This window comes from Propithecus coquereli, unplaced genomic scaffold (genome assembly GCF_000956105.1).
Source record: "Propithecus coquereli isolate 6110/MARCELLA unplaced genomic scaffold, Pcoq_1.0 Scaffold218, whole genome shotgun sequence".
NCBI lineage: Eukaryota > Metazoa > Chordata > Mammalia > Primates > Indriidae > Propithecus > Propithecus coquereli.
This window is the reverse complement of record NW_012146967.1, coordinates 3,741,577-3,754,756: the sequence shown is the minus strand read 5'-3', so window position 1 is coordinate 3,754,756 and position 13,180 is coordinate 3,741,577. Positions and strand designations below refer to the sequence as shown.

Genomic DNA, 13,180 nt, shown 5'->3' with positions numbered 1-13,180 from the left:
TATAAAATAACACATTTATTGCAGAGATTTAAACAATTAGATCAGTGGAGAAGCACTTATGAAATGTTTCATCTTGAGTGCTGCTAAAGAGAATTAAGAAATTCTACAATATTTCTGCATCTATCGTCAAGAGCCACATCGGTGGTGACCCAGTTTATACTTTGCAAAGGATAAAATCATGGTGCGTGTTTAACTTTCAGTTTTGGTGAATCTACCGACAGAGGAGAGTGTGTCCAGCTGTTGCATATGTTTGAAACGGGGCCCAAGAAGCTGAGGAAGGAGGAAAGCTGATTTCTCAAACTCAACCACTGAAGACCCCGCTAAAGCTGGTGGGTCTTGGAGGCTGTGTGGAAAGTGATTGAAGTTAACGGGCTAAGTGGGGACTGAGGCTGATCAAAGACGGCTGGAATGTGCCTTGGTGGTGCTCTCACACAGGGGTGGATCCTCAGGATTGGGGGCGAATATCTACTCATGTTTTCCAGCGTGCACTTTTATCATTACCCTCCAACGGCTGTCTTCTAAACCACCTGGTGACATAAGAGAAGACCTTGGCTCTGCTGTCCAGTCATTGAATTTTATGGGAAATAGAGCACTAAGTATATTTTCCTTTGTCTTGTCTGGTGACTATTTGACTGCTAGTAACAAAGCCCTTCTGTCCATACTTAGACTCCTTAGACATCAAAAAGAAAAATAATTGGCCAGATGTGGAAGCAGAAAGACGCAGTGGCCCCGCCACGAGAGCAGTCGTTCAAAGACCAACCACCTCAAACTTTCAGAACTTAAGGTATTTGGCAAAAAATATTTGAAGCTTTGAAATCATCGAATCTGAAGTTTCAAGTGACAAAAACTGACACCGTTGCTCATTAGGACACACTTCAAGCATTTATAGCCTAAACCTAGCTATGGGTACAGCAAATTAGTGCTAAAAAATGTCTTTATTTTCTGGACTTAATGAAGCTCTTTAAGACAAGGTTCTTGAAAATAATTTTATGGAAGACAAAAGTCAGATCTCATTCAGCCTATTATGGCGAAAGAATCCAGGCTCCTTTCCCTGGCATGCGGTTGAAAATTCTTTTTAGAAGCTTGTGAGGAACTCTTTTCCTACTGTTCCATCTTTGTTAGAAGATCTGTCTCCAAGGCCTTTGCTGGAACTCGAGTTTGCTTTGGTTGCCAAAGATAACTTCCAGAAAAATCACTTTAGGAAATTTTTGGGTAAAACATTCCCTGTTTACCTCATCACAAATGAGTAGCCTTTGCATATTATTATTGCCATTTTCCTTCCCACAGCAAATCTGATTCCACACTTTTGGAACTTAAGACAGTGGCTCAACCTGGACCTGTGTCTTGCTCAGATTTGTAAACTGCCTAGAATGGAAAAGCTAGTGACCCTTTGGCAGACTCAGCTCTCATGTGGACATCCAGGGATCAAAATTAAAAAGAAAATAATAATGTGAGACTTTTAAGATCAAACTGAGTTTTCTTAAGTTTTTCTGAAATGACTTTGCAAATAGTTAATTTATTTTGAAATTTCAAATAGCATTGAATAAGGATGTGAAATTTTTATGTTAATTAAAAGGAGGGCATTGTCTAAAAAAAGTTACAAAATACTTAATGAACATAGCCTCATGTGGAAGATGAGAAATTGGAAACTTCATTGGAATGAAATGACCTATTATTATTGGTCAAGAGAAGGGAGTCCAGAGCCAGGGAAGCTGGGCAGTCAGGCAGCTGGGTAGTCGGGGAGCTGGATGAAAGGGACCATTATCCAGGAAAGAGGGAGATTGAGGGGTGCAAAACAGGCTCTACACTTGGAGGAGGTAGAATGCCAGGAAGTCAGTAAGGTCCTGAGTTTGGGTTGCGTGGTAGGACCTGCTCTCAGAGTGCAGTAGAGGCTTGGGCAGGGGAACTGGGGCCCCAGGTCAGAGCAATACTGTAATAAAATATGGCAATGCTAAGACCTCCTTTGCATCTAAGCCAGAGAATCTGGGGAGATGCCTAAACTAGAATTTCTCCACTTTGACTATACATGAGAATCCCTTGGGAGTGGCTGCTTTAAAAAATGCTGATAACTAGACCCCCACCTGCAGAGATACTGAACTAATTCATCCAGGCTGGGGCTTGTGCACATCAATATTTAAGTTTCCCAAGTGATTGCAATGGCAGCCAGGATTGAGAACCACAGGCCTAAGGGACCAGGGGATGATGCAGGAACAATCACCACCACCACCACCACCACCAGTTAGATTGGACTTGGTTTGGTGCAGAAAGAACCACTGATCTGGAGCTGATGAGACTGGGTTCAAGACTCTCCTCCCTCCTTTTGCTGCTGGGATGACATTGAACAAGTTAAATAATGTGTCTATTTCTCATTTTTTTTCATTAGTCAAATAGGAGTAGTGACAACACCCACTTCATTACAGTGTTGCATAAATTAGGATGAGATGACACACACACAGCTTCCAAGGACATGTACCCAGGAGGAGCTGATCAAGTGTTTGGTGAATTTGATAGATGACCTTGAAGTAGATGGGGTTGTTCCTGTGAAGTGTCAGACTACACGGTGGTGGAAATAGGATTGAAGAACATTATCCACGGCACCTGGGAGACAGGAACAGCGAGAGGTGGGGGTGGGGGGCGACTAACCAAGGAGACTAGTGTGATGTTTTAGGACAAGAGTCCATAAACAATGGCCCCAAACTATGCCAAATCTGGCCCACCACTTGTTTTTGTAAATAAAGTTTTACAGGAGCACAGCCGCATCCATTTGTTACGTATTTCTTTCTGTGGCTGCTTTTATGCTATAAGTGCTGCAGAAATGGCAGAGCCTGCAAAGTAAAACCTAATTTACTCTCCGGGTGTTTACAGGAAAAGTTTGATGACCCCTTTTTTAGGATAAGATGAAAAGCCTTGGCTCGGGATGAGATGTTTGAAATAAAATGAGAAGAGCAAGTGCTTCAAACATCAGGAAGGAAGAATTGGCAGGCCTTGGCGACAGATTGTACGTAGGGAGATTTTGCCGTATAAAGGTTAGAGATGTAATGTCTTTATCACGGGCAGACTGATGCAGGAGGACAGCTTTCCTGAAATCTGGTGATGAGTGCAAGATCCTGGTTTCCTAGACTAGAGAGAGCTGGGTCTGTCACCCCTGGATGGCCTGAACCCCTTCACGGGAGGCCCCCGCAGTTCCGTTTGTGGAGCACGCAGTGCTAAGCGCCAGCACCCTGGAGAGATCCGGAGAGACCCGGCTGCGTGTGCAGCCCACACGCAAATTGATTGAGATCATCGCTTGGGACGTTTTGGATGGCGAGTCCCTCATCTCTGTCACTGCGCTGCGTGGAGGTTGATTTTCAATTTACCTTCTTTGTTCTGAATCTTAGATGTTTTGATTCTTAATTCAGAACATTCATCTTGAGTGGATTCAGAGATTCAAATTCGATGATAAATTCATGTTTGTTGAGAAGTTTTGGAGGGCGGAGGAAGATGTTGTCAGCTAAGGTTTTGAATAATGTCTTGTTTGACATTTTAAACTCAAAGTGGGCTGAACTGCAGATCAACACATATACATGTTACGTGATAGAAAGATGTAGTCTGTGTATAAATAGACTGTGCATATGTATAAAAAATAGAAACCTGGAAGGAAAGGTAGTAGAGAAGCAAAGTTAAAGGGGCTTATAAAGGAAGGGTCCTATCCCCTGTTGCCTACACATATCCCGCCTCCCGGTCTAGTAGGTAGGGGCTAGGAGAAGAAAAGGAAAATTTGAGTATTTATTCTGGTTAGGCCTGATGCTAGGTAATATGTATACACACACACGTGTCCACACACACGTACACATACGCATACACACATGCATACATGCACATGTACACATACACATACACATACACACATACCCCCATGCCCATGTCCCCATTTTGTATATGGAGACAATGAGTCACAGAAAAGCTAAGTACTTTGCTGAAGGTTGTTTATTACAAAGTGGAAGAAACATGACTCCAACTCATCTCTGTCTTATGCAGAATCCCGTGCTCTAAGTACTCTGCTTATCTGTTTGCTTTTCTTGGTTATCTCTGCATCCTCCCCTGGCATTTAATATTAAAATGAGGTCTCTTTTTAAATAGCTGGTAGTTTAAGATGTGCCACACATTTTTTATGCCCCCACCCCTGTTTTTTAAGATATAGATGTAAGTCCTTCTTTTCATTCCCTTCAAATGCTTATTAGATATTGGAAGTGTGCCAGGCCCTGGGGATAGAGATTGGGTGCTGGACAGTGCCACGCAAAGTGTGACCTGCAGACCAGATCCCTGTATTAGGGTTATCCAGAGAAACAGAACCAGTGGTGTGTGCATGCGTGTCTGTGTGTACACCTAGGTGTATTTTAAGGAATTGGCTTTCATGGTTATGGAGGCTGACAGGTCCCAAGATCTGCAGGGTGAGCTGGGTACCCAGGAGAGTGAACATGTAGTTCCAGTCTAAGTCCGAAGGCCCAAGAACCAGGAGAGCCAGCCAGTGGTGTAGTTTCATTCCAAATGCCAGCAGGCTTGAGACCCAGGAAGAGCTGACAATTCAGTTCCAGTCTGAAGGCAGGAAAAAGATGATGTCCCAGTTCAAAGGCAGTCAGGGAGGAGGGATTTTCTCTCATTCAGGGGCCAGATAGCCTTTTTGTTCTGTTCAGGCCTTCACCTGATTGGGTGATGCCCAACTACATTGGGGAAGGATATCTGCTTTATTCAGGCTACCAATTTAAATGTTAGTCTCATCCAAAATCACCTTCACAAAAACACCCAGAATAACGTTTGAGCATAAATCTGGATACCCCATGGCCCAGTCAAGTTGACACATAAAATTAACCATCACAGTCCCTAAACCATTACTGGTCTACAACAAAATCTATGTGGAACTTGAGAGTAGACATTTAGAAACTTCTAGAGCATTTGGACTTTGTGGCATCAACAGTGTGTGATTAGTAGACTTGTCCTGATGAACAGGGTGTAGACCAATTTGTTGAATCCAAGTGATGAGTTGCATGTGGGGCGAGCTCTATACTACCCATGTGCAATGGGGCCAACTTCTTGTCCAGGATGGATTAAGGGAGGAAAACTGGTTCTTCACCACAGTAGTTTGAGAAATCCCAGTGTGGACACAGTTGTCTACATAGGCTACAAAATCCAACGTGTTGGGCCTTATGGTGATGGCCTATGCACACAGCTTGAGCAGCGTTCCTGGGGGTGACCGTAGCCCATAAGGCGCAGCAGGGAGCACAGACCATACCTAAGGGGGCTGGCCATTCTCTGTCCACCCTCTACTCCTGGAGGGTCGGAAGAAGCCTGAACAAGAGGTCAGGAGACAGAGAAATGAATAGTCCAGAAACGAAAGCAACAGTGAAGGTGACTGAAACAATAATGAGCCACGAACATGGCCAAGCAGCGAGGACTGCTGGTATTCACTTCTGATCAAGCAACCTGGGACCATCTGGACCACCAGGCCGTGGAGACTTAGAGCCGAGGGGGCTTCTCAACACATCTGCAGTGCCCCCGCTTCCAGAATGGGAAACTGAGAAAAGGAAGGGGCTGGCTCAAGACAAAGTACCTTTAAAGCAAACAAACGAGAAATTGTCATTCTGCCATTTATTGAGCACTTCCTCCACGCTGGGCCCTGGGCACAGCGTAAACGTTGCCTTTCTCAATGCTGGTTCCTCTCGTCCAGGCCTGACATTTGCTATTCTGTGTGTCTTCATCGGTGACAGGTCTGTAGAGTTTTTTGAAGTGGAAAACACCTGCAAGTCAACGAGAGCTAAGTTTGTTAGAAACCATTTGGGCTCTAAAGCAGGGCAGAGATGGGCACAGGATGTTGACGGCATTTCCCATCAGGATATAATGTCTTATAATTTATATAAAAATGTAATTTACATAAATGTGGAATATGTGGGGCTTTCAGTAGAGGAGCTAGGTGACCTGGCCAGGCCCGTGGTGAAGTCTACCTGCCTGCCTGCGCCTCCTGCTTGGGGATTAACCTTGACCTGGCTAAGGCCAAAGGAGAAAAGGTCAGAGATGCCACATATCAAAGTCTATATCAAAGGAAGCCAAGGTTCGTTGGCTGTTTGCTCCCACGTTACGTACAGAACATCCCTGTGTTGAGAGAGTTCATAGCTTTTCACACCTTAAATTACACATCAACTCATCTTACCCATGATATCACCTGCCCCCATTGGGCAGGGGTTACAGCATCTCATGTACACCAAGTGCCTCCCAGTAAGAGGCACTGTGCTGTTATTTTGGTATCTTACTTAAACCACCCATCACTTTCACTAGGTTAACTTGTGTGTTCCCATTTCACAAAATAGAAAACTGAAGCTCAGAGCAGTGACGTAACGCCTCCAAAGAACAAACTCATCGTTCCTGTTAGGTGTGAATTTTCTAGGGACCCTGGGACCCTGGTGGGTTTCCACAGCTTCCTGGCTTCCTGCCTAAATGCTCCAAAATCTTTTCCTGAGAAAGAAGAGCCCCTCAAGCCCCAAAGCATCTTTCCCTCTAACCGAACACATAAATACAGGAGCATGGCTGAGTTCGAAGTTGCAGAGACCTTGTTCACAGTCAGGCTGCGACACAATCGGAATGTGGCCTAAACTTTGAGTCTCAGTTTCTGCATCTGTAACGGGGATACCTGTTGCACCTTCTTGCGCTGTGCTGACAGTGTAAGGCGTCATCAGCGTGAGCGACCTAGCATGATGCACGTCCACGAGAGGCACTGCGCAGAGTCTAACTCTCTCCCCTGAAGGAAGCTGATGTTCGTCTTCGCCCAGCCCTGCTTGAAGGGTGGATGTTAGTTGAGAAAACACAATCGCTATTAGCTGCCTATTCTTTTTCATTCTCAGTGGGACTAATTTGGTTTTACCAACAGGGAGACGGGTTTCAAAAGCTTGGGCTGGCGTTTGTAATTGGCCGGCTTGGTGACAATGCAACCCTAATCAACCTGTGATTTTACGTCCCCGACAGACTCTGCCCCAGCGTTTGATTTGTGGTCCCCAGCAGTGGAATTCAGTGGGTCGTATTCGTTGCATTGATAGGAGAGGACCAGGAGCTTAGGTGTTTAACCCTGAGGTGATTAAGAGGGGGAAAAAGGAGTCATATTTGTTAAGGCCCAAAGGTACATCAAAAAGCCCTGGGCAGAGACCGACACAGCGGGGAGAGCACAGGTGAGATGTGCAGGGTGTCATTCATCACATTCTTTGTGAGTCACAGAGACTCTCTGGGACAGTTTGGAAGCTCAGTGGGGTTTGGGCAGGAAGGAGGAAAGCTCGATGTATGGAAAAAAAGAGGAGTGATTTTGTTTTTTTGGCAGGCGGCTGAGAAAGGATGATTTTCTAGAGATGTGATTTTTTTGCTTGGTAGCCCCTGAGGCAGCTGCAAGTGTAGCTGGAACCTAGGATTTCTGCAGAGCAGGAATAAAATGAAGTGACAGTTTTGGGTATGTCTTGTGTCACTGGGGTTCTTCAGCAGTAAGCATACGTTGAGCACCGACTGTGTACAAGGCAATATGCTAACTATCCTTGAGAGTTGGGGTTTTTACATTAATAATTTTTTTAAATCATTGGCTCTCCGAATAGCCTATTATGGAAGTTTATTTCAGTCGAGATTGCACAGTCTCAGGCTTAAGAGAATGGGTGGGCATAAATTCTGGCACCACCGTTCTGGTTATATGACTTTGAGAGACCCGCTTATCCTCTCCACGCCTCAGTGTTTACTGCAGGGTTGTGAGATCGTTACATGGAGTGTTGCTTGCTCTCAGTTTAATGGGAAAAGTTTTTTTGGGAAAACCCTGAGAAAAAAAACTCCTACTTTCTTCTTCCTTGTTGGTCTTCATTATTTATTGTTGGCATTAATACATGTATCCACCCTTCCACCATTTATCAGATATTGTGATTTGTTACCACAAAGACAAGTAACCCACCTTTTGCCCTCATTGAACTCCCAATCTTCATAGAAAACATTTAGTAAAACAATTTACTAAATACACTATGACATATACGTGTTTTCACAGCACTATGTACAAATTACTGTTGTAATATGCTGAAGGATATGTTGCTGGCAAATAGAGGAAGGTTTCCCCTGCAAGGTGATGCTTTCAAAACAGGGTTTTGAAGGATGTGTAGGAGTTCACACAGGAAGAGCTCAATAAACTTAGTTATTATTGTTTACTTTCTTTTTATTCCTTCTCTTTTTCTTTTGCTCTCCTCCACTCCTGTGTACTTCTTCCCCCCTCCCTTTTTCTCTCTCCTTCCTCTCCTTCGTTTTCGTAATGCTTTATTGTTAAGAATCTTGTCTACCTAGAAACATGCCAAGCAGGGAGAGGAAGACAGTGTGTTTAAGTAGGAGCAATTTTATTATGATTGTCTTCTCTAAGAAGCATATTAGTTTTTATCACCATATAAGTCATTCTGTTCTCAACTTTGTTCCCAGTTCAATCTGGACGCATTGATTCGTAACTCACTTTCCATCTGCTTTCCCTTAAAAATGGGACTGTGCAAGGAGCCTTGCTCTATAATAATGGGTGTCTGGGGTGCGTGGAGGGGCTGGGGGCACAGTTCACTCCGGCTAACTCTTCCCTGGTCTTTCACACCCTCAGATGGAAAGCCGGTGTCTCTGTCTCCGCTGGAGTCCCAGGCGCACAGCCCCAGGTACACGGCCTCCAGCCAGCGGGAGCGCGAGAGCCTGGAGCTGCGCATGCGAGAGGTGGAGGAGGAGAACCGGGCCCTCCGCAGGCAGCTCAGCCTGGCCCAGGGCCGAGCCCCGGCCCATCGCCGTGGCAACCACTCCAAGACCTACTCCATGGAGGAGGGAACTGGGGACAGCGAGAACCTCCGGGCTGGCATCGTGGCAGGCAACAGCTCTGAGTGTGGGCAGCAGCCGGTCGTGGAGAAGTGCGAGGTAAAGGGCGCCTGCAGCCCAGGGAGGCCGCCCTCCAATGTCCCGATCCTCCCAGCCCTTGCACATGTCTCCTGAAAGCATAGCTGGGGGCATGGAAAGAGCTGGGCTTCTTGACTCCGGCCTGGGTGTGAATCTGGCTTCCTCCCTGCCTTTGCTGAATGGCAGTCGTTTAGCTTCTCTGAGCCTCGGTTTTCCCACCTGAAAAATGGGAATAAGAACGCCTAATCCACAGAGATATTAAGCGGAGCTAATTGATGGAACCTACCCCTTGTTTCTTAGTGGTTCATTGTGACAGGCTTAGGGTTCCTACACCTATTGTCATCCTGAAGGGGCCCTGTTACTTGGACTATAGTGTGAATGGTATACCTGGAGTTGTGGCCCTGTTGGGCATTTCCCTTGGGCCTCATTGTCACTTGACCATATGAATAGCTTCTGCAATTCTGAATCGGAGACTTGTTGCTTATTTGAAGCAGTATTTGGAACTTTCCTGGCTTTGAATATCATTCCCCCTGCCCCTTTTAGAGTATGGCTTTCTTTTGTAGCAACTCTGGAAATTTGGAGCACTTACCAATTCTCCTCTATTGCCCCTGCCACCCTCACATTCCTGCATCCATGCTTATGGTGCCCTGAACACGCACACAAACTCTCACGCTCATTTCCCACTGCTTCCAGTTCTTGCAGTGGGCGGGAAATTAGAGCATGTCTGTGAAGAGCAAGGCCTTTGAGACACAGACAAGCCTGGGTTTGTATCCCAGCCTGGGTGGGTGCTTTCTGCTGTGAGCACTCGAGCAAGTTACCCAACCTCCCTGAAATTCAGATGTCTCATCAGTAAACTTCAGAAAATAATACCTGCTTCATGGAGTATTTGTAAGAATTATAATAAATGGGATGGCTATAGGAACCCATGAGCAGTGCCTGGTACATAGTGCATTTTCAAAATTATGGGTAATTTTTTATTATTTTTAGTTAAATACAGATATTACCTGCTGTTTCTTTTTTCCATTTCCTGGAATAAAGAATGTCAGACTTCAAACTCCCCGAAGAGAGAACACTGCAAACTGTAATACGCTGTTCGTGTGATTGGGATTGTTAGTGATATTGGTGACACTATCTAGCATGTCACTGAGGAATGGTGGGCTCCCCCAATGATGGAGACTAAGGCCTTTGGAAGCTCCGTGGTGAGGGAGGAGACTCCAGGTGAACCGACAGGAGAGCCCCTGAGGATGGCAGGGTTTCTCGGGGTTTCTCAAGCCTGGTGGAGGTACGGATTGGTGGAGAAGCGCGGAAAGACGGATAGAGGATATCCAAGGAGGATTATCTCATGTGAATAGTAAAAACATGAAACAAACGTGTCGTCTTAGCAGGAAAGAATTCAGAACGTAGCGAGTTGGTGTTTCAGCTAAGCCCAGAGAGCCTGGCTGGGGAAAAGTGGTTCTGCTTCACCGTCCTCATTTGTTTACCCATTCATTTCACGGACATTTACTGTGCCCGTGTTATACGTCTCATGCTGTTCTATGTGTTGAGAAACAGCAGTGAAGAAAAACAGACAAAATTCCCTTTCTTCTGATTCTTATATCCTGTAGAGGGAGGTAGGGGAAGAGATAATAAGCACATGATGAAATACAAATGTCAGGATACGATAAATGCAGCCCCGACTGTATGCCATGCCCACTCTCCTTTAATCTTTAACAACCACAGTCAGTGGCTTGTATTACCTGATATCTCTATTTTACGTCTGTGAAAATGGACACTCAGTGATGTTAACAAAGTCCCGCGGTCTAGGCCAGTCTGGGGAGGTCCCTAATTTGGGGAACTTCCGTTCTTGCCTTAGTGAAGGCTTGTTTGATTTCTTGCGGGTTCTCTTTTAGCAGGTCACGGCCATGGTGGTCGTGCAGAGGGGATCAGTTAGGATGGGCACCCTCATAACTAGGCGAGATGGCCCAGGGTGCGGGAAGTGTTTTTTATCAAGAATATTTACATTACTATGACTCAGGCCTACCTGAAGAACCAACTAAGAATCAAGGAGGTGAAAAATAGAAAAGGAAAAGGGGAAAAAGGGCAGAGTATAACAGACGGAGAGAAGAGTTGCGTTTGCTGGGAGATTTCCTCTTCTTGCTCGTAGCCTCATGAGCCAGCAGCTTCCCTCCCTGCTCAGTTTTCTGGTAGGGATGAATTTTACTTCAAAAGTGGGCTCCTGCCCCGAATCCCCCGCAAAATAGCGTAGGCGAAAGACCATGGCTTCTGAACTGGGAGTCGTGAGTCTGCATCCTGGCTCCGTTCCTAGTTTAATAGCTACGCGGCTTTAAGCAAGTAATGTCACTTTTCTGTGTTCATTTTCCTCATTTGTAAATCACCAACTAAAATCGCCTGCCTCATACTCTTTCCGTGGTGACAATGTCGATTAGAACTTCAGGGAAACTCTAAGGTAGCTAATGGTATGAGCCTTTGATTTCACTGGAAGTTAATCAAAAAATACCAGCTAACAGTGGTTTAAGCAAGATTTGCATCTTACTTCTCTTTGTGTCTGAGACGTCGGGAGGCCATCTGTGTAGGAATATAAACATCAGGGATGTGGGATTCCTTTATCTTCCTCTCCAGCCTGCGTGATTGACATTTCCAAGGTCTTCTCGTGGTCCGTATGACTATCAGAGCTTCAGCCACGTCACCCACATTCCAGCCGGCAGGAAAGAAGCAGCATTATGGCGGGGCGTAGTACCTTCCTTTAAGAACACGTCTTAGAAATTTCACATCTCAGTTCCTCTTAGATTCCATTGGCAAAACTCAGTTGCAGGGCTATACTTGGCTGCCACCTAGCTGGAGGGGAGTCTGAAAAAGATAGATTTTATTCAAGGAAGCCATGTTCTCCAGTAACATTTTAGAGTCACAGCAAACATTCTCTGCCACATGGGTAGTTCCTGAACTTGGTTGTGCATTAGGATTATGTATCAAAAATGCATATCCATGGGACCCACCCCAGACCTGCTGAATGACAATCTCTGGGAGTAGGACCCAAGAATATGGCTGTTTAAAAAAAAAAAAAAAAAACCTATCTAGGTGATTCTGGGATAGGACAGACTATTTGGAAACCATTGCTTTAAGGCACAGCACATATGAATGATGCAATTCTCTTTGTCCCTGTGTTCTCTGAAAGATAAAATAGCAATATAGGAATTCAGACCTTGAACTTGTTGGCTCTTACAGTAACTTACTTTCTAGTGTTTGGACTTGCACCTGAGAATTAGATTTTATTTATTTGTTTTTATTCTCTTTCTCTGTGTTTCTTGATCATGTTACTTGTTAGACCCTTAAAAAGTTATTTTTGGTAGAATTCTTCTGTGACGAACCCCTGGTCTGTTCTGAGCTTCCATAGATGCATTTGGAAGTCTTGGTCCGCTGCCATCTAATTTCAAAGTGATCTACTGTGGCTGCACATTTACCGTACGGTGCTGGCTTCATACCCATGAGCAGTAGACTTCTTCTATCTCATCCCTTGGTGTCTTTAAGGATTTTAGAGAAAAAGCCGTAGAGGCAAACAAGAAATGTTAGTCAGCGGAGTGAAAATGGAAGCTCCCTTTATCATGGCACTTTTTGGTTATAGAAGCTCATCTTGACATCCCATCAGAGTGCAGTGCCACGCAACCAAGGATGCTGCCGCCATCTGTGGTTGCGCTGAAACTTCTCTGGGGTATGACAGGTATTTCTGAAAACTCTTCCATAATGACGCCGAGGGGAGGCTGTCAGCTGAGATACCTGGAGGTAGAAACAACGGTCCCTCGCCAGTCCCTGCGCCTTCGTAACCATTTGCTGATTATGTGGCTTTCAAGTAATTGCCTGTTTTATTTTTGCTTATTCCTTTTGTCTGGTCAGTGCTGCTTCAGCGAAGGCCTGGTTTCTGTGTGCCTTGGAGGTTGGAACAGAATGATCCTCTTCGATGTTCACTCGTGCACATGTTTGGATATGAGTGTTTTTCTTGACTTTCTGGTTTGAGTCTATTCTGAGAGTCAGCTATGGTACAGCAGGAAAGAACCACTGGAACTGGAGCCAGAATTCCTGAACAGGCGTCTTTGCTTTGCCACTCACCAGTTATGTGACCTTGGATCATTCGGTTACCCTCGGGGCATCCATTTCACCATTATAAAGTGAGAATAATAATAGGTTCTTCCCAGGGCGATTGTGAGGATGAAACGAGACAGTGAGGGCGCAGGGAGCTAACTCTCTGTGAGTGTCACATGTACTTATAATGAATATTCCACTT

At 45.2% G+C, this 13,180-nt stretch overlaps 1 protein-coding gene across 1 annotated transcript in view; it reads left to right on the top strand.

Annotated features, from left to right (window-relative positions):
• Window positions 1-13,180, top strand: part of LOC105810673 (glycosyltransferase-like protein LARGE1) — a 287,436-nt gene that overhangs the window by 209,732 nt on the left and 64,524 nt on the right. Inside the window, exon 4 of the mRNA XM_012644703.1 lies at window positions 8,624-8,925. Within this exon, the coding sequence (XP_012500157.1) occupies window positions 8,624-8,925 (302 nt within the window). The remainder of the gene's footprint in view (window positions 1-8,623; window positions 8,926-13,180) is intronic.